The 27724-nt window shown below is 38.1% G+C and overlaps 2 protein-coding genes across 2 annotated transcripts; one reads left to right on the top strand and one right to left on the bottom strand.

The window, feature by feature from the left end:
* Window positions 1–1973: 1973 nt before the first annotated feature.
* Window positions 1974–13205, top strand: Smp_085740 (abl-binding protein-related). Its single transcript, XM_018799355.1, has 8 exons — window positions 1974–2107; window positions 2140–2214; window positions 2340–2516; window positions 5510–5690; window positions 8241–8602; window positions 8896–9216; window positions 11311–11581; window positions 12895–13205. The coding sequence occupies exons 1-8, from the start codon at window positions 2006–2008 to the stop codon at window positions 13062–13064; spliced, it is 1659 nt and encodes a 552-aa protein (XP_018651152.1). The 5' UTR covers window positions 1974–2005; the 3' UTR covers window positions 13065–13205.
* On the bottom strand, window positions 13138–24257 carry Smp_085750 (hypothetical protein). Its single transcript, XM_018799354.1, has 6 exons — window positions 24155–24257; window positions 17753–17876; window positions 17545–17715; window positions 15364–15558; window positions 13873–14074; window positions 13138–13306 (listed from the first exon to the last, which is right to left on the bottom strand). The coding sequence occupies exons 2-6, from the start codon at window positions 17870–17872 to the stop codon at window positions 13152–13154; spliced, it is 843 nt and encodes a 280-aa protein (XP_018651151.1). The 5' UTR covers window positions 17873–17876; window positions 24155–24257; the 3' UTR covers window positions 13138–13151.
* Between the last annotated feature and the right edge of the window lie 3467 nt (window positions 24258–27724).

The following is a 27724-nucleotide window of genomic DNA, read 5'->3' as shown; positions in this document are numbered from 1 at the left end:
CATCTTTTATTGATCTATATAGAAAATCCTCCACAACAGGTATCGTCCAACTTTATTACTTTTTGATGATGATGTGATGATTTTGAGAGAGATACACAACCAAGAGGATATAGTGGCATTTCAGGAGGATCTGAATCGACTTCGAAGTTGAGCAGATGACAACGGAATTACCTGTAACACTTCGAAGTGTAAAGTAGTCCATCTGAGACATGTTACAGACTACAGTTACTGCTTAGGCAACTCCTCTCTAGAAGTATCCCTAGCTGAAAAATATTTAGGAGTGCTGGTACTCTGTGATTTGAAGTCTCACGCTAACTGTGACAAAAACGTCTCTCGAGCAAATTTTGCACTGGTAACGTTGAGGCGCATTTTTGGCCAGTTTGACGTAGGAATTTTTCATATAATCTTCAACATTTTTATTCGTCCTCATTTAGAGGACGGAAACATAATATTTCCTACCTCAATCCAAAAGGATAAGGATTCTTTGGAACGTATCCAACGGATAGCGACGAAATCAGTTCGAAGACTCAAGTTCAAGCCATATGAAGAGCGCCACCAATCAACAAACCATTAACCATTAAAGTATAGGTGTCTTAGAAGTGAACTAAAGGATAACACCCAGAAACTGGAGACTAAACACAGCAGGACAGACAGTAGACCCAACCTTTACTACTTAAAAGTAGTTAAATGCTGGAATTCGCTGCCGGCTGAGCTAGTCCAAGCTACTTGCCAGTAGTCTGATGGTGCCACAGGTATTGTAGTTTGACAACACCTTAACCAGTAACACTTATTATTGAATCGTGCCCACCCAATGAGATCAAAAGCCAGAAGCGAGGAGGTTGAAGGACATATTTGATAGATTATCAGTATATTGAGAAGTGACTGATCTAAACTGGCTAGTAATCGCAGGAAACGTTGAGCACGCTGTTCTCACCCGTGATCTGGTGTGGATGCATGACAGAGCATCTTCAGCTAGATGAGTCCATTAAAACAAACGTGGTCAGATTGCAATGTCGAGAAATAACAGAGCTATTGATTTTGGGGATTGATTTACCTCTACAAGGACTCTCAGATTTACACATTTATTTGAACACATTAATACTCGAACAAGCTTGCATCAGATAGATATGCCTCACATAAATCATCCGATTTGTGTGAGGGCTGGGATACTGCCCGGGTGCTCAAACCAAAGCAGGTGGTTTCCTTAGGGGGCCACACCATGAGCCTTTGACCTAAAGGTCTAATCCACAAAACAATCGAGCAACGTAAGGAGATGCATTCCCATGGTAGCCGGTGACCAACAATTGGTTCGTACGCCATTTGTTCCCCCAAGACTTGAAGCCCATGTGCATCATTGGTTTGGAATCAGGGTTTTCCAACTCCCCTAAGTGGATCCTCCATATCCACCAACCCGGTTAATGTGCCGGATATTCACTTTTCGTCCTCCTAATTTTGCAAACAACAGTAATGCCGCGAGAAGGCAGTGTGTAGGACTTCCTTGGCAGTGGTTGTATGCACGTGGTCACTTGGGAGCATTTCGAGAGGGTTAGCTGACTCTCTACTTTTGGCCGTACCAGATCAAGATAAAACTTGACATGTTATTAAGGACTAAGGATAATATCTTGATATGATTTGCCAATCTCATTTTCCTGTTTTATCGATTATATACCTAGGCTTCTGTCTGGAGGTATTGGTAATCCGCTGCTGCTAGATACAGATGCCTTGTTGAGTGAAAGCTTCATCTATTCCGCCAACAACCGTTTGAACTATTTGAACTATCAAATTGACTAGAAATAGTCCATTATAGTGAAAACACTACCTCTGATTGATATTATCAAAGACCTTGGACCTTATCGAAACAAAAAGAATAGAGCACAGAGAAATCAGCCGGTTAAAACATTTTCGTCATTAGAATGCTTGGTAATGTAAGGTCATTAATAAGAGGGACATTCGAATGGTTTCGTCGATGCTTGTGTCAACTTTCTTAATATAGGCTTACTTAGCCATGAGGATGATTGAGAGTAGGTTAGCAGACTCCAGACACAAACTCATTGAGACAAGCAACAATATAGAGAAAGCTGCTGCTTTCTGTTCGGAAAAATACTTGGTAGTTGTTTCACTGCTGATAACGTATGATAGGTTAACCCCAAAAGCAACACACTTGATGAAAGTTTGGAGTTAGCAGCACAATCTATATGTGCGGTAGCTCATGAAGTTAACCGCTTTGCCAGTCAATTTCTTGAAGCACTTGAGTACCAGTCGTATCAAACCACTGATCTGTCAGATAAAATTTCCAAGCTGAAGATGGCAAGTAGTCCCTTACCATGGTAATTTACTAGGTATGCAATATTTACTTGGAAAAGGTGGCGCGCAAGGCTGTTGGGTCTTTCACAGTGTCGAGGGTCCCAGTTGTTTATCAGCATGAAGGAGTGCTTCCTGAACCTCCACAAAAGTATATAAGACAACCAATCAACTTTTCAATCTTGGATAACGTTGGTCATGGAATACCCACACAAGTAATCCGTGCTTGTTAAATGTACTCTAAATGCTTGCCAAACGTTTCTAGCATATAGATAATGTGTGCATATATACATACAATTGTATGTATGTAAATATTATATTTACCTGAAAAGATAGTCTGGCTGAAGACTAAGGCAAGATTAACTTCCAGTGAAGAAAGTGCATCTTTTAAGAGATGTAGCAGACAACTACAGCGTGATAGCTGCTTACTTCATTTCTAAGGCACCTACTGAATCCCGAAATCTTTTTATACCTTTTATTTTCCCGGCGTGATTGTAGTTTATGAACGACCTTTGGTAATAAAATGACCGTGGTAAGATTCACTTACCAAAACCGAAAAGGGTTATAAAATGGTATGATAAGGCAGGTTCAGGATAGGAAGTTAAGGTTTTCATCAGGAACTGACACCAGCTACAATACGAAGATGCTATCTAGATAAATGGGTAAATGAATTTCGCGTCAAAATTCAAAACTTATTTTAAATGTCACTGGTTTTTTCGTAGATCAGAGATTTCGACTAATACTAATTTTGACACCATTACTACTTCTGTTGCTTTTGGATTTTTCTTGATAATCTTACACACCACCCGTCGCTACTACCGATGTGGCGCATATGTATCTGGTGCCCCTTTGTACCAATATGTATGTGTTTAAATAAATAAATACTGATTGAATGGTCTAGTGAGGTCCTTGAATTTGTGTAGTTGTAATGACTGCTTCTCGACTGATGCTGAGATGACCTAATTTGACTATTTAGAGGAAGTAAAAGTCATAACAAGGGTTCCGTAGATAAACCTGTGGAAGGATCATTATCATGACCTAGAATATATGATGGAGCATGCACCTGACTTCATGCTGGACTGCGTGTATGCTGACTTATTGGTATTTGCCTTAGGCTTCAGCGGTTATTATCCTACCTTGTTATTGTGTTGTGATGGCCCGGGCTGACCCACGTGTTAGGTACTACGTCGTATACCCTGACTTATCTGATAACATCACAAGTCACTGAGTCTCACAATTCCAAGAGCGCCAATCAGAGGTCCCTGTTTTTCCGACAGATACTATTTCTATGAAGCCATCTTTCATATCACAACGCCATGTCACAAAATAACCCCTTCCGCTCTTTCCACCTAGTTACAGCATCAGTAAATGGAGTACAATGTAAAATTCGCTGGGCTGACACTCATGAAAAGTTATCAGACCACCGAATTGTATATATTTCAAGATGATAACACCACAACTGTTGATAAGCTTATTATCGCATGGGCTATTTCTGAACACTTAGAAAAAATCTTAAATTGGTACCCTGCCATAAATTTTTTTATAAATGTCAGATGCTGAAAGAAAGTTATGTAATAACGGTCTAGTGGAGAGTGGTATGGTGAAAATAATTGCCTACGTGACAGATATTATAACAGCTACTCTTATAAGAGCAGAATAATAATAGTTGTGAAAATGATTACAAAGGAGTAGAAGTAACAAAATAAAAAGCCATAGATTATGAAAGATAGGAAAGGAGGTTAAGACCATTGAAGAATACGGAACTGAACACACTGTTTCTGAAGATTGTTTGCACTTGAAAATTGGTGCTATGAAATTAAACACCGTATCCTAAGATACTGGTTGCTTACCAATAAAGATATATATACGGTTTCGTGACTATTATTTTAAGTCTATTTATCCACGTTTGACCTACTATTTCCAGTGTTGAACTATTGACAAAACTTTTGTTATAGTGTTTTATTATTCTTACTACTATCAGTACACCTGACTTCCTATTTATTTATTTAAACACAAACATCGGTACAAGGAGGCACCAAATATATATGCCCCACATAAATCATCCGATTTGTGTGAGGGCTGGGATACTGCCCGGGTGCTCAAACCAAAGCAGGTGGTTTCCTTAGGGGGCCACACCATAAGCCATGGAATCAGGGTTTTCCAACTCCCCTAAGTGGATCCTCCATATCCACCAACCCGGTTAATGTGCCGGATATTCACTTTTCGTCCTCCTAATTTTGCAAACAACAGTAATGCCGCGAGAAGGCAGTGAGTAGGACTTCCCTGGCAGTAATTGTATGCACGTGGTCACTTGGGAGCATTTCGAGAGGGATAGCTGAATCTCCACTTTCGACCGTACTAGGGACTTCCTACTATCAACTTGTACTTTTACCTATTATATGCGGTGACTTAATGTACTTCACTGTGATTTTTAGCTCAAATGGCTTTGATTGGTTTAGCATTTTCGTATAAATATTCATGTATATTAGATAAAGCCTGATGACGATCTAATTGAAAACAATTGTTCGCTGACATGTGTTTTTCCAATTTTCACAATAGGAATCTTTAATATTACTAATAAAGTACATTATAATTAAGGTGTTAATGTTAGTTTCAGTAAACCTAACACATCCTTTGTCTAATCTAGTGATCCGTGTAGTCTTCAGGACCTCTTCTAAAATGTCAACCGCAAAGTCAAAAGACATTAAAATCTTGTCATCTTGACTAGCTAATATTCAACAAAACTACGGGATTTGTTTGCTGATTTACTCAAGATAAGGTATTTTCGTAAAAGCCCTACGTGAAATTTAGCCATTTACAAAGTAGTCTCTCTAAAACACTCAGGGAGATCTTGTACAGTTAATCAAATTTCTATTATATAAATATACAGTACTAATGCTTGTTCTAGTTAGGCATTTGGACAGAAATGGTGTTTCCGTGGAAACTAAGAACCAGCGAGCTATTGTATATTAAGCGTAAGACGTTTGGGTTCATCACTCAATGAAATAAAAATTTACTTTGCTAAGTTCCAGAGTCCAAAAATGGCTTTTATGGATGCTGGTTATAAATATTTGCTTTTACAGTTAATTCGTGGTTGAAACTAAATTCATTAATACTCCATTTCTATTAACATGTTCCCCTGAAATTGTTAGCGCATTCTACCTCAATCCTCTTTATTTTACGTAAACTGTCTACTGGAACTTTTTAGGATCCAGTTTCTAATTATTATGGACAGTCATTCATCCAAGCTTCTACCCTTACACGACGAGGTAGTTCCTCAGCTAGTGGTCAACTTCCTGGACGACAGCATAGTACGGTTGCCTGCCGTACAATGAACTCAAAACCCTGTCTAGAGTACGCAGCACCCACAAATAATTTGAGGCCGCAAGGTATGCTATCGTTTTTACTGGTTCTCAAACATATTTAGTCGATTGATTTATTGATAGGTATCTAACTAAATTTTGTTCCCTAAACCTCTTCCAATAAACGGAGTATGAATTGGCTAGACACTTCATTACACTAACATGCCTTGAAATTACAGAATCACTAATCGACCGATGCTCATAATCTTTTAAAAATACATATAGCTTCTCCATTTAATCAACCATAGACTACAGTAACTGACTAAATCGAATCTCAGTCTTAGTTGTTACATAATACCAATAAACCAAGAGGCATATAACAGAAAGGGAAATGATGTCAACTACAGTGTAAAGCTAAATATAAGAAATATAATTAGAAACGTACAAATGAAAGTATTTAATGACACTAAGCTCAACATTTAGGGGAAGATAAATGGTGAGAGCAACGGTGGATTCCAAGATAATCAAGTATGTATTAGAGTAATTAATTCGTAACAATAGTTTCCTGCTCCTTAATTGTGAAAATTGTTGACTTCCATATTTTACTTATAATTTTACCGTCAGAACCTACAACAGATCAGTCAGTCAGCCACAAAGTAGCTAATCTCTTGTTTGTGAGAAACCGAATGTGAAATGTGGCAAGGTATTTAGTTTTAAATAAATAAAAGAGTGTCAATGGACGAGGTTTTCAATGTTTATTGATTGGCAACAGATCATATATGTGGTTCAAATGCTAGTGATGTGCTAATAAAGCTGGTCACAGATTGAGATTTCACTCCACATCGTTTAGGCTAGGTTGGTAGTATTGCTAGCTCTCAGTGTAACTCAAAACGGAGTACATACATCTTTAGTGATTAGAAAAATCACATCATAGCTTAACTCTTAACCAGTGGGTTTCATATTCAGACTGCATTCTATTTACCACTTTGGAAACATTATAGTATAATTAGCTCAAAAACAATGGATTTGGCTAATAGCTAAGTACGTAATGGTCGGTAAGGTGTCTTCAATGTAATTGTAACGTGAAAGAAACTTCATCTTTTAAACAAGGAATGATGCCTACTTGGTTATTCAGTGGCTGAGTCCAAATCTAATAGAGATGCGTAGCTTAGGTTAGAGAATATTACAAATGAGTGATTAAAAACCCAAGATGTTTGAAAATCAATTACCCTAACGTATTTGTATTCACTTCATACCAGCCTTTAAATCTACAGTATTTTTATGTTCATTTGTTCATATCGTATATATTAATATCAAATTTCTTGTGTGCTGCATTGCAACTTACAATAGTGCATTTCTCTATAGTTCCAGGTTCCCAAACTTCACATTACACGTGGACAGTACTAAGTAGTTTCACCACTAATAACAACGTTGATGACTCTCAAACATCCACAGGTCCTACGATATCAGACCATAACTTATTGTCGCTCCTGTTTATGCATGGAATAAACTAAGATCGTGTATGCTTTACGAATTTCAGTTGACAAACCTTTTACTTTTGATAAGCCGTCAATCACTCATATAATCTGTATAAAGTTGACAATTGTTTCTATCATTCTGTACTCCAGGATCTTATAAGTAAAACTGATTTATTTCAATCATATCTGATTCTTCAAATGTGGAAAACGCTACATAATCTGATCTTCATTAGCAGGTCTATTTGTATATCTCTGAAGGTTGACCATCTAAATATGAACTTTTATTGTAATTTTTTTCAGCACAAAATGGGTACAAATGAGCACTCAAATAAACATGTTCGACACAAATAAGAAAATAAAATTGTGAAAAGATAGGAGGGATTATAGTCAGGATAGGTGGACGAGGAAAAATAAATATATAATGGGAGAAACAGTTTGGTTAAAATAAGACTAGGAAGGGTTCTTTTAGTTAGAGGAGTTCTCTTCATTTTTATGTAGGATGTGGATAAACTGAAGTAGGATTGCCCCTGACTTATGTTCTGAGCCATGTCTAATATTGTCTCAAGCCAGTCTATTGCATCATCTCTTGAACCTCGACCAGAGAATCGTGCTAAACTGACCTACCCAGCTTTCTTTCACACCACAAATATATGTCACGAACTGGCCACATTTGCTTTCTACACCCCGTTCCAGCCTCCGTAAATAATCCTCGATGCTAATGTGGATAATATTTTCAACAAGTGTCTAAGCCGCCGAAGCTGATGTTTCAAGATAGTGACATCAATTAAATTTTCATGATCTCACCTAAATACACGTTGCCGAACCTCAGCATTTTTAACGTGGTGTTTTTAGGGATCATCAGCAGTCTTTCAGGGATAAAGATGACTGAACACAAAACGTACTTGACTTCAGAGAGTTCAGCTTGCTAAAAGCAAGGCGAAATCGCTCTCAACGATGCATAGTAAACCTGACCTTTTATAGCCACAGTAACATTACAATAGCTATGGTATTCTACTAATCTTGAGTTTACATTACAGATTCCCTGATGTTTCCTGGATCCTAGTTAAAGTTCTCTAGCTTTCTTTGATACTTTAGGAGTGTCATTTTAGTTTACAGCCGTATTTATCATTTCAGTTTCCATCATTTTTTTGTTTTATAGTTAGTACAGTTGGGAGGGCAACTGTTATTTGCCGTGGTGGTATGTTGCCACCTCAACAATTCTTAAATGCCTGTGGTTCTTTAGTGATGCAACATATACCCGGTGGAATCAATTCGTCTGTTGGCAGTATATCATCAAATTATGCTTCAAGTGCAGCTTTTTGTATGAATAATCGTACTGTTAACCCCGATATTTTGTGTACAACTATGAGTAGTGCTCGGTCACGTAAATCAAGTGGATCTTCTGGTACAGGTTCAAATGCTCCTCAGTATCACCATAGTCATTATACACCTGGTCAAACTTATATTCAGTCCTCCAACAATGAACAACCAATGCATACTTCACATGTAACATATAATAAGGTAAAGAGCCTTTTTCATTACTTTTACGCGACCAAGTATGGCGTATAGTGATCATCAATTCAATGAAATGTGTAAAACAATTTGTTATTTGATTTTGTTTTTGAATTCATGAATATTTTAATATTCATCGAAAGATGATCAACTCAACTCAAGTTTCTGAATAGCTAAGTTCATTCTGATGCAAAAAAATATACGCCAAATGAATTGCTGAACAACCGGTTCTTATATTTCGTGATATAAAACACATCCATAAATATATTGTTTTACTATCTTATCTGTTTTCTTAACTGTAGCCTACTGTCCAATCTCAGTATATGGCTTCACAAATTTCCCATGCTGTCGTTAGTGGGACATCGCAATCTGCATACAACAATAAGGAAGACCGTCATTTACTCTCTGATAGGAATGAAGTAGTTGTAACCGGTCAAACACACCTGCTTCAAAGTCAACAACAGAATGACCGAATAACTTCAGTACTAGCAACTGACTCCCCAGAAATTCTCCACTCTCAGCAACTACTGACCGAACAGCTACCACAATACCAACAAAATGTTCGGGATTCAGTGATTTACCAAAAACAGTCAACATTGGAAATGGACAAAAACATAAACAAGGTAATTTCAACACTGTATTTATACGGAAGTTATTACAGAAAGGTTTTGTGCTAAGCACCAAGAAATATTTCACACATGCAACATGACAATAACTTTAAAAAAGTACCGGAAAAAATCGTACAGCAAACACTGTATTAATTAGTAAATTTTAAGCAAGAGCTGGACCGACATACGTTCCAGTGTCGAGAGAAACATCCTTATATCAACAGGTCGTTGGTATTAAAGCTTCTGATCACTCTAAACTCTTCTGGCCATGAATGATTGTTTTATGTAAGTTGTTGCCTGATAAGATATTTGACTTAACTATTCGGAAACTGTACACGGTTTGTACTTACTGTCCTCGACCTTCACATTTCAAACAATGTCATAAACGACATAAGACGTATCCAATGAAGTTTGTACACTTTACAAACAATATAGCGACAGTAGACTAACAATATATATATAATAAATTATTAATGTCCAGTCAGTTGTAGTTACTAAAAGTCCTGGCACAAATTTGCTTGAGCCTAGTTTGTTACACCGCTTCAGCACGACAAAATGAAATTAACATAATGGATAATAAGTAAGTTAAAATAATCTTAGTAGCAATTAAAGTCAGAAAGGCTAAATTTAAGGAATATGGTTCGAAAAGATGTAATGCAAAGGTATTTATGAATGAATGCTGTAATTTAGGATCTACAGGGACATCAAAAGTAAAATGCATCTGGGTCCTATCACCAAACGTTTCCAGCCAGTGATCATGGTTTTTGTACGGAACCCCAATTAGGTGGTTTGCACCTACTAACATGGCTCAGATTAGTGGTAGGCGACTTCGCGGACTCACAATGAGTCTCGGTTTGGTCTCTCCTATTTTGATTCTAACCTGCTACGATTGGTGGCTTAGTAATGTTAAGGCCCTCGATTTTCGGCCACTAATTCCTAGGTTTAAACCCCTCTCCACCTACTTCTGTTTGGGCAACTGTGTAATATCATTAGCCCTTACACTTAGTGTGGCTCATACCCAAGACCTGTTGAATGAGTGAAGAACGATGACAAAGATTGGGCGTCGAAACAGGCAGTTGTTAGAGATATGTAATAAATATCTCAACCATCTCAGTCTATGGAGATCCCCATGTTGACCAACCAACTTGCCACCTTTGCTTGGTGCCGTATCTCTAACTTCTGTATCACTCGCTTTGTCGGTCTATGATAGACGAGGAGTACTTTGAAGACATTTACGTTACACAACCCACACCCTGCGCACGTCTTCTACTTTCATAGGTCGTGTTTCATATCCACAGAATAGTACAAAGCGATTCGCTTCGTAGTATACTTGTCATTTGGAGGGCAGATAGATATCTCGTTCACAGCGCAAATGACGCGAATCGGAGGAAGCCAATAGAACTTTGTTAATGCGTGGTGAGACTCTGTTGAACACCAAACTGTCAGGGTTGATGGGACTTATGATATAAGTGGAGTGGTCAACGTATTCAACTACTTCACTTATGATCAACCTAAGCGACGATCCAGGTCGGTCTTGAGGACGTTTTGGATTTGGAGGAAGAGAAGCGCATCTTTATGCTTGTTTTCTTTGTTCCAGGTTAGATATAGCCTTTACGACTTCTTTAGGATTTGGAGACTTGTGTTAATTTACCATTGAGATTGTTTGGAGATAGTGGGTAAATGTAAGCCATTGGAGCTGTTTCTTCGTATTGGTCTAATCTCATGAACTGAATGTGCGTCATGGTTCCTTATTTTTCAAACAGCTGGCTCTGTAACATCTTCCTTGATGAGTGAATAGTTACTTATCTCTCCTATCTTTTCGATAGCTTTTAATTTCGTTCCCCATTGATGCTCACGATCATTTCGTAGAATTTTCAGTTTAATTTGGAGTCTTTCTTTGTTATTACTCACCGGGCCTGCTAAGATAATTTCCCGATCAAGTGTCACTTCAGTAGAAGAGTTTTAACTGGTGTCAGAATATGAGTCCAGGAATCTAATAAGTATATTCTCATTACAGTCTGTTCGTTGTATCTCCATTACTTTCAAGCCTCGTTCTCAAAACATTTTCATCTACTTCCCCATCTTTTATGCAATATTTCTTTTACAAAGATGGGCCAGTTGAATATTGCCAGTCAAGCAGTTCCAAGCACGCAGTCGCAACACCAAACTTTCAATGAAAAACCAGTCGGTGAACCTGATGAACACTTAACGATACCACCTCCTGGCGCATTTCGCTATGATAATGAACGGGAATCCCAAGTTAATCAAATCAAAGGACAAGAAGTAAATTTTGGAGATCCACTGGCTATGCAGAATAGTAGATTAATACCGAGACAGCCTAGTGACCCCGCATGGGCACCTGATTTCTATATAGAAAAAGGTATGAAAATGTCACTATTTACTTAATTTAGTCTTGTTTATCGTTTTAATATACCTATATTAATAAAATACAACCAACAGTTATCATCTGTTGAATGAATACTCTTTTCCCTAAAATCCATATATCTATAAACAGAGATGGAGGCACTCTGCACAGGATGCACATATACGAATAAGATACTAATCAATTGCAGTCCTAAATAAACATCAATGGGGAGATTCAAACAAACAATACAAAAATGAATAATAATCTGTAGTTCCAATCCTTATTATTTCATGGACAAAATCCTTCGGATCAGACCCAGAAATAAGTAAATAAAAGGTGTAGTAAATTCTAACCTATGATCTACCAATTGTCGACAAATCATAACTTTCTTCCATTGGGGAAAATTAGTAAATTAACTATAATCTAGCTACATAAGGAGAAAAATTATACACGATTCAACTGTAAGTGGTTGACTTGCCACTTAACATTGGATATTTTCTTATTAAAAACCTTAAAATAAAACCAATCAAGCGAAAGTAACACCTTAAATATCTATGTGAAATGCATCAAATCCATTATTTTGGAATTCAAATGTATACATATATCTCTGGAATAAATTAATGATACATTTGTGATATTTCGAGTAGAAATCGTCACTCAGTGTGATTCACTGCTTCAGAGTAAATAAATAAGTGAATAGAACTAGCACGAGTTTAAATAACATAAAGGAATAGACAAAATACTTAGTTCAGTGTTATGCTATTTTTGATCAAAATAGCTCAGTGTGTATAGTAGTGAGTGTGTGAAATTTGTGTGTACATGTGTATTAATGGTGTGACAAACAAACAGAATTAGATGCTGTTTTCTGGGTAAAAGGCCCACATTGGATGAATAGTCAGGCTTTACTTTCTTTTAAGGACATAAGAAATTAGCATTATATGAAGGGCTTCAACTACTCACTTTTCTTTATATTTGGAAAAATCTTTCCAAGCAATTTCTACCTTTTTGAATATCGATTTGGTGGTTGTTAAAAATAATATGTACTGTTATTGCCGACTTTACTTGCAGATTTTGTAGACGTTTCTTGGGACGAGTAGTGATTTCACGAAAAGACTCCTAAATAGAAAGCATTATAATTGACACAACCCAATGCGTATATGTATGAAGGATTTTATCTTCAGACTTATTTATATTTATCCTTCTGATGTAACGGTATTGGTAAATTAATTTAACTGTCCATTTGTGACCGTTTTAACTTATGGTATCTTAAAGAAATCCTAACAACTTTGTAAAGTTATACTTGTCGATTTGCTCTTTTTTCCCTGCAGTCATAACAATGTACGAGTACGTACGCGATAAAGATGATGAGCTTACATTTGTAGAGAACCAAATAATATACGTAATTAAGAAGAATGATGATGGTTGGTGGGAAGGAATTATGAATGGTAAAACTGGATTGTTCCCAGGAAATTACGTGGAACCTTTCGATACGGAATGATTAACCCTGGTAACGAAGACAACTTTGACCAAGTAAACCCACGTTAACCTGTCTAATTAACAAGTCCTGATTTAACACAAATACTTTTTAATTTTCAATGGTTAACTTATCTAACAAATTATAATCATCATCATCACAATCATCTGATTTTTCAGAACACTGTTCGTCTTCGTTTTCGCTCTCAGTGTCTTCATCAGAGTAGTTTTCCACACATGTCTGGCGACCATACTCGTAGCTGCGAACTAAAGCAAAAGATCGACATTAAAAGGAATAAGAAATTTCCTAAATATTAATAATATTATTATTACTATCAAAGTCCCGAATTTATATATCGACAAGAAGCGCTTTGTGTTTTAAACACTTGACAATACTAGCCAATACATTGCTTTTAGTATAGAAATCAGTACCTACATCTGTGAAACGTCTTAACATATCAAGTTTGAGAAGATATAATTTATTGCTTAACAGTACCTTATAGTTTGTCATTCTATTGCCAAAAATTACATTTAACACGTCAAGATGGGACCTACTCATTATATTCAACAAAAGTAAACGTTATTAGACATAAATTAATGGCAGGATGATTCGTAAACCAATCATAGTTCGAGGACGTTTTTTGTGGTAACATTTTGAAATGTTTACTCTATGAATATTGGCTATCGGAGGAGCAACTGCTTTATTTTTCTTTTGTCAATTTTTTTGAGTTAGGATATTTACATTGCCTTACCTACTATAGACACATTCGTGATTACTTTGGATTTCACTGAACATGACAGTCTAGTTTTTCATATATTTTATCACAACTTACCTGATACACTCAAATTATAACTATCAGTTAAATCATGTCCGCATTTCGGACAAGGAATATGCTTTCCACGTTCATATTTCACACCTTTTCTCTTGCAGTGGTCGTCACAATATGTAACTTTACAACGGAGACACGTTTGTGTTCCCATTTTGTTACATGAAGCACATTTAAAGCTCTCACCTTCTAAACGTTGACAGCTTGCCTGAAATATTACATGGGAAATGAAAATGATTAGCTATGGCATAAACATAAAATCTTATATAATAAAAAATTCTGTCAGTTAATTAGAACTAAATCAGTGTGGGAACTTTGTCAATGTATGCAGTTCTTCGTTCGAAAGTTTTAATAATGATATTCTAATGTCCATTTAGTCTTCACTTTGCGTCTTGATATAGATAAACATATTTAAGTTTCTACGTTTCACTTCATTAAGCAGCAGGAAGTCAGTAAGAAAAACGAAGTAATGAAAATGACAATTTAACCCGAAACAAGGATAATGTATACTTAGAATAATGTGATATTGTGAACGTAGGGAAAAATGATTACTGAGAGTTTTTCTAACACAACTCTTGAGATTTTTTCAACAATTGAAAGTAGTTACCTTGCCAACTTAATACCTTTTCACGAATTGTACAAACAGCAAATGACTTCATGAACTGATTGCATTTTATGTATGAGGTATTTTACGGTGTTAGTGCTGTTATTTATTTATTTAAACACAAACATCGGTACAAGGAGGCACCAAATATATATGCCCCACATAAATCATCCGATTTGTGTGAGGGCTGGGATACTGCCCGGGTGCTCAAACCAAAGCAGGTGGTTTCCTTAGGGGGCCACACCATGAGCCTTTGACCTAAAGGTCTAATCCACAAAACAATCGAGCAACGTAAGGAGATGCATTCCCATGGTAGCCGGTGACCAACAATTGGTTCGTACGCCATTTGTTCCCCCAAGACTTGAAGCCCATGTGCATCATTGGTTTGGAATCAGGGTTTTCCAACTCCCCTAAGTGGATCCTCCATATCCACCAACCCGGTTAATGTGCCGGATATTCACTTTTCGTCCTCCTAATTTTGCAAACAACAGTAATGCCGCGAGAAGGCAGTGAGTAGGACTTCCTTGGCAGTGGTTGTATGCACGTGGCCACTTGGGAACATTTCGAGAGGGAGAGAAGACTCTTCCCACCCTCGGCCGTACCAGGGCATTCGGGGGCAAAAATTGACTAAACTGCACCAAAGCAGCTAGTTTTTCAGGTACATTGTAAACAGGGTGCACTATAAGGAGACCACCAAGTTGAGCGTAATGTCAAATCAACATTTATCACAGATTAAATTAATCTGTGGCGCATATATATTTTGGTCCACCCTCGCTATTTACGTATTTAAATAAATAAAATAAAACTCAATATGTACTATAGGCAATCACAATTGACCACTACCAATATTATCCTGAGACGGATTATATGGATTTCATAAAACATCAACATACCTGGTGCTCAAATTGGTCATCCTCACAAAGCTTGTGGCCACAATAGGCGCAAGAAAACACTCGACCACCAAAACTGGATAGCCCGCGCTCACATTCAACACAAACAGCGTCTCTCAGTGGACATTCACATGCATGTACGGATAAACACTTCTCTCCATGGCATATCCAAGCATCACAAAAGTCGCAAATCGCTCCCTTAAATATTAAGTGGATAAGGAAATGAAATGTTAATTGATGGATAGTTCAGTGTGGTATGTCCGAAGATCTGAGAGGTTATCAAGCAAATCCTGTAATTTTATAATAAATAGTATCTAAGAAAACGTCAGATACATAACTCGATAAAAAGAAACCCCAAGAACTTTCATATACTGAATGTTTTACATGAGGCTAACCAGAGGTGATAGCTTTCATCTATTTCTTCTAATTCATAGCCGTGAAGGTAAAGATAATTTCATTCCTCAGGACTCGTAAGACAGTACAAGTTGACTGTTGCATAAGTTAAAACATAACTAAAATACACTCCAGTAACAGTAGTTAATCCAGCTCTTTTTATCCTATTTTGGAACAGTTAGCTAGGCGAACTTGCATTTCAATGAGTTCCCACTGAGCAAATCTTTAATCATCCCGTTCTAACTTGTTACGCTCCGCTTTTTTCAGGCTTGATTGTGTGGTCCTCCAATTTTATCACTAATCGGACTTATCATACTGTATTATTTCTGAAGTATGGGATAATTGTATCAGATTTTTACCTGTCTGTTAGATAACATATAAATAAAATCGAAAAAGTATACTGTCACCGTGTTAATCATTTACTTAAACGCTGCTGCTGAATGTAGAAAAAGGTATTAAAATATAGTAGTACATTCCCTGAAGTTAAAACATGTTCAAAACAGTATGATATATCAAGTCAGCCATTTTCAGACGTTTTGGCAAGAATGACTTGAATATTTCCACAAGAATGTCAGGATACTAGTCACTCTCTTTACCTTCATTAATGTCATGTAGTTTTAACGTTAGTTTAGTACATCACCTTGGATGAAGAAGGTATCATAAGTCATATTAACTTTTTGATTTCTGAAATGTTTCATTCAACACAACGTCAGAAACTTTACATATTTCTTAGTTTCATATAATTTAGTAGCAATATGCTAACCGAACTGTACAATAGTGAACAGAACTAATTAATAACTTCAATATTCCCATTGTGATAAATTGGAGAATTAATTTAAGCACATCCATACTTTCAGTAGTTTTCTATCAGGTTTTATAATTACTGGGACTTTATTATTTATTCAGTACAGAAATGTTACTAAAAGCAGTTAAATCCATACAATTGTTTGCTTTTGCAATATGTAATTATAGAACATAGTATACAAACCTTGCATTGATTATTTAGTTGTAGCTTGAAAAAGACACAATATCCTACATAGTATATCCCGACGAGAATTCTGAATGGTAAATTTTGAGAACTATTTATAGACCAATACAGTACATATATTTTTTAATGTATAATTGTTAAGCAGTCAAACTAGATATATTCATGTTCCTCTTATTATAAGCTTTATTTTGACCCATAGACTATTATTATACGACTTACCGTTCTTGAGTTATGCCCAGCTTATTAATCGTAGTCACCCACATTTACAGTCACTTTTGACTAGAACTTGTACAAATGTTGTTTTCTATTTTGTGGTGCGATGTGGTCTGTCTGGTTTGTATATAAACCCAGTATGTTTGAAATACGTGGTTCATATCGTGGAAGCTGAGATTGGTGTTCTGGACTTAACAGGCAGGGAGAAGGAACGATAAGGACTTTAGACTGCTTGTATAGGTTTACGCGCCATTGATCCGGTCGGTAAATCGCTTTTCTCTAATTGGCGGTATCATTACGTCATATAATAATAGGGCACAGGGCCACAAGCTTAACACTACACTAACGTTAGACATGTAAAAGGGATTTTAGTTACAAGCGTAATTTATTTGTCCAAAATGTAGAATGGATTCCAAATGGAACTTTTGATGCAACTCAGCAACTATGTTTAGGTATAAGTGTGAAGTTTTGAGACATGGTCGAGAAGGGTTAGACGTATTATTGAAATATGCAGGCAGAAAGTGGAGCTTCATTCGAATCTATGGCCAACTAGTCGAAGGATGACCATCTAAAGCACTGACTACACTTACCACCATACTAAGTCCAGTAACATGTCCAGAACCATGTTTAACCAGACAATCGCCAGAACGTGCAGAACACTTTTGTTTACCACAATGACAACACACTGGAAGTCTTTGGATAGACTGACAAAAATAACAAAATGCCCGGTTTTTCTGACGCTTCCCACACTGGCCACACTCCTATAATTTGATAACCTTGAACAGAATACAGACATACCATCAATATGTTCGAAGGATGGTTGATAAGATCTATTTCTAGTCCTTGTTTTCGGAGTAACTTTTGTCTTATCTTAGCTTTTTCAGCTTTCTTTCTTTGTCCAGTTTTCTTTTTAGGCATTTTGCTGTAAATTATCGTTTTTGAAATTATTGTAAATACGCTTAATGTAAACAGCTAGACAAACCACTACATCAAAATAAAACACAAAAGTCCTCTGGTTAGACGTAAAGTGGTTCCAAAGAACCAGTTCTGCCGGAGAGCATCTGATATCTTGATTAATTTTTCCTCTTAACCCCAACATAACTAGAGGAAGTCTACTGGCCCAACTAATATTGTCAAACACAGCTGTGAGAGGTTTTTAGTTCTCCATGTAACCACTCTACCATATGATTTTCTATCGGGACAATACCCGTGTATTTATCAGAAGAGATAATGTATAGTGACGATGTAATGTATAGAAACGATAAAACTGTTGCGGTAGAAAAAGATGGAAAAACGGGTGTACTAATGGTTCACCGAATCAAACGGGCTTTCATCGAAACTAATAATCAGCCGTCAAGCACTGATCATTTGAAAACTACAACATCACGGTAATGTGAGTTTCAATCATCAGCGACGAAAACCAACAAAAGCGAAGAGGGTCCATTAACCACTATATGTGGTCGAAGAGTACATCGGCGTGATAGATATGTGGAGACCATCATATTTATTTAGTTCAAACTCTTGCACGATTCATGCAACTTTATAGCACATTTTCTTTTCACATCATTACCATTATTATTACTGTTCATAGTTCTCTCCACAGATTTTCATTATCTTTACATTTAAACGTGACATTTTTTGATACGTTAACGATGTACATATTTCCGATATTCAGAGTATTAATATTCACATGTACATTACATATGCAAAGCCCCCGAATGCCCTGGTACGGCCGAGGGTGGGAAGAGTCTTCTCTCCCTCTCGAAATGTTCCCAAGTGGCCACGTGCATACAACCACTGCCAAGGAAGTCCTACTCACTGCCTTCTCGCGGCATTACTGTTGTTTGCAAAATTAGGAGGACGAAAAGTGAATATCCGGCACATTAACCGGGTTGGTGGATATGGAGGATCCACTTAGGGGAGTTGGAAAACCCTGATTCCAAACCAATGATGCACATGGGCTTCAAGTCTTGGGGGAACAAATGGCGTACGGACCAATTGTTGGTCACCGGCTACCATGGGAATGCATCTCCTTACGTTGCTCGATTGTTTTGTGGATTAGACCTTTAGGTCAAAGGCTCATGGTGTGGCCCCCTAAGGAAACCACCTGCTTTGGTTTGAGCACCCGGGCAGTATCCCAGCCCTCACACAAATCGGATGATTTATGTGGGGCATATATATTTGGTGCCTCCTTGTACCAATGTTTGTGTTCAAACAATAACAATACATAGAAAAAAATTCCGATACACAAGTGTCATTTCAATTTAACGCTTACTAACTGGACTGAGCTACAAATTTATAAAAATCTCTTGTTAGTGTTACATTGTCGAACGTAGATGTTAAAAGACGCCAGTGTTCTGAAAAGGAGCTTATATAGTAAACCCTTTATCAATTTATTTGTAAGATCTGTTTTTACAGGTCGCATAAGAGAGGCCAAGAAGAGCCTGATATGTGTTTATGAACTACCTTCTGTAATTTGGACATCTGCTACACTATAGATACGAATGTATCAGTCTGATTCAGCCCATATCTGCATCCCAATCTTTATCTATCCTTGTGAATGTAATTAGTTATTAGCAATACACGCTTCCCCAACAAATAATGTTCCGGTTACTAAATATTCTCAAGTAGATTTATAGTGATATCAAGAAGATTAGCCTGTTAAGAAATACAAAGTCAACGGGTCATATTTTGGATTCAAAGTGAAGAATTAACTTCAACAACAGCCGAACAAGGGCAGGAAGTGAGGGTATAGGCTGAATATACATAAGCAAACAAACTAGTGGAGAATGGTATATGGACTGATGGGTAGAAGTACGTAAAAGACCTAGCAACTACAGCAGAAAAATATGGTAAACCAGAGATATCTGACTGGAAAAAAGGGGAAACAATCACTGAGGTTCAGCAACAGTGGCACAGGCGTACAGGACACCTTAAAGAGCTCTTTAATAGACTACTTCCACTGAACGCACTGGCCATCCATGCATCACATACCTCCCCAAAAATGTTACCTCACCAACAATAGAAATCATTGAGGCCATCAGACAAATCAAGAGTGGGAAAGCATAAGTATCAGACAGCATACCAGCTGGATTCAGACAAAGTCTACTGAAAAGGCGTTTCATAATGTCTCGGAAGACCTAAGAGGAAGAGCAAGTACCAACAGGCAGGAAAGAGGAATGTTTTATGAGAAAACAAAAGAAGGAAGATCGTATTAAGTCCAAGAACTACAAAGGAGTTATACTACTGTCAGCACCAGGTGAAGTTTGCAAGTGTTCCTAACAGAATGAACATTTGCTAGATGTCTAACTGAGAGATTAAAAAGCTGGCTTTCGTAAGGATCGATCATGTACCAACCAAATGACTATAAGAATAGTAGTTGAGTAATTGAATGAAACTCACGGCCGTGCATCAATTTCCTTGATAATGAGAAATCATTCGACATTGTGCATAAGAAAACCCTATAGAACCTTACTCAGGTGGGTGATTTTGATGTAGGTTTGTTCTCTGAGCTGGATGGTTTGCTCAGAGAACAAACCTACATCACAGAACCTTACTCGACACTATGAAGTTCCTCAGAATATTGTCACCATCACATGAAATTCTTAAGGGGACTGAGTTGCAAAGTTGTGCGTGGAGGGCAGCTTACAGTTGCATTTCAAATGAAGACTAGTATCAGACAAAGCTTCTCACTCTCACCTTTTCTTTTTTCTGGTTTTTGACTAGATTATAAAGACCAGATCTCGAGAAAAATACGAAACACAACGAACTAGAACGCAGCTGGATGACTTGAAATTCGCATATAATTTAGCCATTTTACTCCAGCATAGCAGCAAATACAGATGAAGAAAGCCAATGTAACAGCAGCATGTCTGAGGTAAAAATCAAGATCCTGATAAACAACACAGAGATTAGCAACCAAACAGAACTGCGTGGTGAACCTTTACAAGAGGTGTAAACCTTCGTGTACTTGTGCAGTATTATCGATAAACATGAAGAATCTGATGCAGACGTCGAGGAACGAATTCGCTTCTGCTAAGGAACGAAACCTAACATTGAAAAATTCAAGCAGACTGACCAAATAAATTGGGGAAACCTAAAAGTAGGATCATCAAAAACATAGTTTGATTGCAAATTGTTAAGAACAGCAATCGCCCTAACTTTATTCTAACACATTAGAGATTTAACCATATATGACCTAAAAAAAACTCCTCGTTTATCTTGGACTGTCTTCACACAAGGTGGTGACGCTAGTAAAATAATGTTCCTTCCGCCTACAAGGGGGAGTGATCATGCAGTCATCTTATTCAAGTTCACGGCTGCTACTGTCTATCAAGCAGTTGGACGGGTGCATCCTAAAATATGAAAGGAAGATATGAAGGCGATTAACTCTCCAGCCTCGGTCGGAAACTGGAAAATTGACTCCAACACATCAGTAAGAGATGCATGGACTCGTTTTCGGCAGTTATAAAATCAAGTTACTCAAACATTTATATCATGGATAGTCCCAAAGGAGAAAAATCACGGTCATCCCTGGATAAACCAGAGTATTCGAAGTTCACTTAGACAAAAGGACGTTGGGACATCGCCATTAACCTTGGTATAGAAAATACAAAAGAACGCTACAGATCGGTCCGAATTAAATGTTTAGGCACAGTCCAGACAGCTCAGCGAAAATACGAAAAACAGTAGGCCCAATCTGTAATTAATTAGTTGAAGAGACTGTTCTTGTGCATAAATTGTAGATCAAGAACGCATCATTGGATTCGTAACGTAATTACGGGAGTGCATCATAAATGACGGACGGAGAGAAGGATAAAGCAGGGGTTATGGCGAACTATTTCGGAACAGTTTTCACTCAGGACCCTTTTCTAGACGAGGGACTAGACCTAAAGGCAAAGTCACAAAACTGGCTGCTCATTGCGTACTTTGACCAAGTCATAAGACAAGTCTGATCAGCCCCAATGGGTTGGTGTCTGACGAAATCTCAGCACGGATTCAAAAAGCTCGTTTGGCTTTTGCCAACTTACGTCACCTATGGCGAAGACGAGATATCCGTCTATCAATTAAGGGACGAGTATACTGCGCATCAGTTCGCTCTGTTCTACTTTACGGCTGTGAAACATGGCCATTAAGAGTAGAAGATACTCGTAGGTTACTAGTATTTGACCACAGATGTCTTAGAAATATTGCTCGCATCTGCTGGGATCACCGGGTAAGTAATAGTGAGGTTAGACACAGGGTATTAGGGAATTATGGTAAATCAGTTGATGAGGTGATGAATCTTCATCGACTGAGATGGTTGGGCCATGTGTTACGTATGCCTGAACACCGATTACCACGACGCGCTATGATGACTAGTATTGGGGATGGTTGGAAGAGAGTTAGGGGCGGCCAAACCAAAACATGGCATCAGTGTTTGAAGTCACTAACTTCTAGCCTGAGCCATGTTGGCAGATGCAGACTATCTGGTTGGGGTCCGCGTGACTATCGTAACCAATGGTTGGAGACTCTAGGTGACATGGCTCAGAATCGATCACAATGGCGTAGGTGTATACACTCTTTATCTTCCCTTAAACTATGAGATTAAAATTGCTTCATATCTCTCTTCCTTCCTGTACTATATCCTTATATACAACCTTTCTTTATATACTACCACCACTAAATTAATTACTTCTATGAATCCGGTGTTCATCTTGTTGTGCTAACGAGGTATGGCAACTTGGACCGATGCATAAATGTGCGTGGTCCTACGTTGTCGCTGACTGACTGACATAAGACAAGAATGAGACAAATATCAAACTACAGACCTGTTAGCCTCACTAGTGTCGTAGTAAAGTTCTTTTTAGAAACAATCAAAAAAGGCCACGATTACATTCGTGGAAACCAACAATTTGTTAAGCAGCGAACAACATGGATTCAGGAAAGGATTACCTTGCACAAGAAACCTTATAGCAAGAGAAATGGAGAGAGGCTTCAGATAATTGGGAAATCAGTGGATACTGTCTACACAGACTTTAACAAAGCATTTGATTAGGTGCTGAATAATAGACTCCTTCTAAAGCTAGAAAATCTAGGAATCGCTGGACTTCTGCTAAAGAGGATCGAAGATTTCGTGCCAGGTCATCAACAAAAAGTAAAAATAGATTCCAAGTACTCCTCCTGGAAAACAGTAATTGGTGGAGTACTGTAAGGCTGTCCTAGGTTCTTTACTTTTTACAGTGTAAATGAACTTCCGAGTACAGTTGAGTCCTCGATGTTACTTTACGCTAATGATGTAATGATTTGGCTAGAAATTACTGGACACGCGGATGCATGTGCACCTCATGCGGAGTTAGATGTTCTGGTTAGCTGGTTTAAAATAGCTGATGCCTGTTGACGCGGCCAAGATTATCTACATGCAAATTGGGGATACGAAAGTAAATAGGCACAGGATAAGAGAAGAGTTGGTACTCACAGTCCGATCTCATAATGATCTTGTGGCAACAGTGAGTCAAGACCATAAGCCACTCCTGTAGGGTCACAGCTAAGGGGTTCAGAATTTCATAGGCTTTAGGACAGACATTTATCAAGTCAGATACTAATATTTTCACCACAGTATATACAACCATAATGGGACCCAAACTTGTAAACTGAGTCCAGGTTGTAAGGCATTGTGTTAGATGACTCAGGTATCTTCAAAAAAGAACAAAGGGCAGCTATTGGTGAAATTCCAGAACTCATGGGTTTATCATACACAGAGATGCTTAGGAGGCTAGACCTGTTTAGGAGGTGAACCGTTAACCAAGACCAAAGTCAGGAGATTCGACACTAATGTTAGAACAGACCTATTGTACGGATCCAAAACTTGGAAAACTGCAGGCACCACCAAAACGTACAGGTAATTATAAACAGATTTCTACACAAGTTACTCCAGTCTTCAGTAGTAAGGATAGGTCAATTGATACATATATGAATCACTATAGATTATTAGTAATCCTTGCACTTTGTAGTGCTGTAGAGAATCAACCTATTAATATCTCTAGGCTTTGGGAAATGAATAACTGCAGTGCATTTCTAAGGTGGTTTACGAATTCTGATGAGGTTATTTGCTAATGTAGCGGAACTAGTTAACTAGCTGTAACAATAGTTATAATGAAATATAAAGAAAACTTTCTTAGTTGCCCAAACAAATTTCATTTTCAGTGACAGACTTCTTACTCGTCAGTGTGGAGAACTCATGAACAATTAGTTCTACTTCGAATAACGAATAAAACTAGTACCGTGAGATTGATTTCGGATTTTTAAACGCCCACGAGATCTGCTAGGTCAACTTGGGCACTCGCGCGCTTTACGAACGTGAGGATCAGAGTCGAGAATGCTGATCAGCCAAGGTCTTGTAAGAAAATCTGCAAATGAATCGGCTGTACAATCTACCTCTTATATTATGCGATCAGTCAACATGGGAATCAGTAATGCGATTGAAATGCCGAAAAAAGCACCCTAGTTCTAATTTGTCTGAAAACCTGGGACAGAGATCACAGTTCGCGATGATTTTCTAGTTGTCATGAACTTCAAACTCAGCTCTGAGCTTTCTCTCAGTCTGCAGGACGAAAACGACAGGCTTCTTAGGGAAGAAATAAACGGGAAGCTCGAACTTCCAGAATTTGACTCACTAACTGTTACACAGCTTTCTTGAGGGAAGTATACCAATACACCAATTTCTCGACACTTGGTAATATGCATCGTTTAACATAAAGTAAGTTTGTCCATGGAATGGACCAGTGAAGTCTAAATGTATGCACTGCCACGGTGACTGTGATATTGGCCATGATTGCAACTCTGCTTTTCGCGGTACTGTTGTTGCCAATGCACATTTTGTACACGAACGGGACAGCTGCTCCAGTTGGGTATCTAATTGTGGCCAGTTTACATAACTTCGTGCTAGCGCTTTCATACGATTGATTCTAGTATGTCCTGTGTACAACTGTTCAAACACTGTTAGTTGCAACTTCTTTGGAATTATGGCAAGTTCGGCAAACAAAACTCAGTCATGGATGATTGAGAGAGATAGTCTGCGCTGATAAGACTGCTGAAGCTCCGAGGAGCTGGTGATTAATCTAGCAGCATGAGCAATTGTCTTTTCTGATTTGTCCGGAAACATGTGAGATATCACTGCTCCAACTCCATGACTGGAGGCATCAGATGCAACAACAATTCCCAAGCTGGGATCGAAGTGTGTCAAAAGAAGCTTTAAGCTGAGCATCGATTTGAATTTGTCAAAAGATGTTTGGCATCCTACTGACCACTGCTAGAGTTCGCCTTTTGACAGCAATTCATTCAGGGGACCTCTCACTCAATGCATTTCAGGCAGAAATGTGCTGTAATAAACATCGTACTGCAGATCACCAGCATGGGTGACCCATATCAATGGTTGAAGTTTACTGGCGTTGGAAGAGTATGTTGTGATCACCTAGCTTACTTTAACGTCACTCATTGAGGTCACTACCTAACTTAGATCACTTATGGTTATTTTGATGACCATATAGAACATAAATGATATTATTCAAGAAATTTGTCAGTTATGTGGCAGTTTGTGTCTACCCGGAGGGTACTTTGTGTACTAGGGTATTATACAGGGTGGCTTGAGTAAAGAGAACCATAATGGAGAAGAGCGACAGTAAAAGTGAGTCTATGACCAAGCAAGCGCACACAACACATTAAAACTTACTTCGGAAAGTAAAAGACAACAGTCAGCAATGACACAGGCTTTAGAAAAGGAAAATCTTGGAATCAAATCTAGAAGCATATAGTTTAACCTTCGTCAGTTACAATAAGTTAGAGGAAGAGTTCAATTTCAGCCACACCGACCAGTCTATGCCGAGCAGTTGACCAGTGAGCGTTGATTGTCTTGATCTTGATAGGGATCAGCAAACTGTTAGACTTCTAGTAACTTGGCTGCTTGAACCAAGTGAATTTTGACAAGGCCATGTCGAATATTATATTGGGTGTAAACTTGTTGCTACCAAGTTACAAAGTGTAGTAGGTGAGAGATGCTACATTTACACCTGATCCATACATAGCTCAGGGTTGAGCAGTGTCTGAGCAGATGAAAAATCCGCCTTTTATTCACTTGACACAAACTTCGAACATCACACAAAATACTCCGATATAGGCAACAATGTAGTCAAACCAGACCCTTCAATTGTCTCAGAAAACTGATGAATGCTTCGATGAAAAAAAACATTTCGAGACAACTTTACTGAATCTGCAATCCATAATGCCAACTATTTATTAACAACACAGAGACGTCCAAAAAGAAAACAAAACACTCTCATGACTACAATACCTCAATAAATGTTTTCTGACTGACAAGGATGTGATTGACGAAATCTTATGGTATCTCCAGTTTCAACGATCTCCATGGAACAGTCATTAGATACGTGCTTTCGATGACAACGGTATTACTTATTTACGCCTGTTACTCCCAATGAAACATAGGCCGCCGACCACCATTCTCCAACCCACTCTGTACTGTGTCTTCCCTTCTAGTTTTATCCGATTTTTTTTCATTTTTCTGATGTCTGTCTGCATTTCTCGGTGTAATTCGTTCTTTGGTCTTCCTCTTCTGCTTTGGCCTTCAGTGTTCCGAGTGAGTGCTTGCCCTGTCACGTAGTTGGGTGCTTTCCTCAATGTGTGTCCTATCCACTTCCAGCGCTTCTTCCTGGTTTCTTCCTCCTCTGAATGAAATCTGGTTTGTTCTCTCCCACAGTAGGTTGTTGCTGATAGTGTCTGGCCAACAGATCCTAAGTATTTTGAATGGAAAACTGTTAATAAACACTTGTATCTTCTGGATGATAGCTTTTGTACTTCACCAAGTTTCCGCCCCATACAGAAAAATTGTCTTGACATTTGTACTGAAAATTCTGATCTTGGTGTTGGTTGATAATTGTTTTGAGTTCCAGATGTTTTTCGGTTGTAAATATGCTGCTTTCGCTTTGCCGATCCGCGCCTTCACATTTGCATCATATCCATTGTGTTTATCAATGATGCTGCCCAGATATGTGAAGGTTTTCACATCCTCCAAAGCTTCTCCGTCATGTGTGATTCGATTGGTGCATGTTGTGTTGTATCGGATAATCTTGCTTTTCCCTTTGTGTATGTTGAGATTTACTGCTACTACACGTCTTCATAATACAGTCGATCACCAGGAGAAAGAGAAAGGGTGAGAGTAAGCAACCCTGCCTGAAACCGGTATTTACATCGAACGAGTCAGTGAGTTGTCCCCCATGCACGATTTGGCAGTTTAATAAATCATAGGAATCCCTTATGATATTGACTATCTTCTCAGGCACGCCATAGTGTCGTCCTGTCCACTCTACCAAATGCTTTCTCGTAGTCAATGAATTAAGAGTAGAGTGGTGAATCCCATTCAATTGATTGCTCCACAATCATCTGTAGTGTTGCGATTCGGTCTTTACACTACCGATCCTTACGGAATCCAGTCTGTTGGTCTCGAAGTTGGGCGTCTTCGGAGTCCCTCATTCTGTTTCACAATACCCTGTTAAAGACGTTTCCTGCTTGAGGATCAGAACAAGGGAGATTTTCAGTTGTGCGCAAATCTACTCCTTTCAGTTCTGTAGTCAATTAGTTGTCAATCATTTTATTAGAATTGTCTTCAGTGGTCAATAGGGAAAGCTGTCCCTGCAACATTCCAAGATAGATGGTCCATAATCAGTGATGAAGCATTCGCTATTCATATTTGAAGATATATCACCACTAATCAGAAGC

The sequence above is a fragment of the Schistosoma mansoni genome, chromosome 3 (assembly GCF_000237925.1).
Source record: "Schistosoma mansoni strain Puerto Rico chromosome 3, complete genome".
NCBI lineage: Eukaryota > Metazoa > Platyhelminthes > Trematoda > Strigeidida > Schistosomatidae > Schistosoma > Schistosoma mansoni.
Note: the sequence above shows the minus strand (reverse complement) of the source record. Positions and strands in the feature narration are given on the sequence as shown.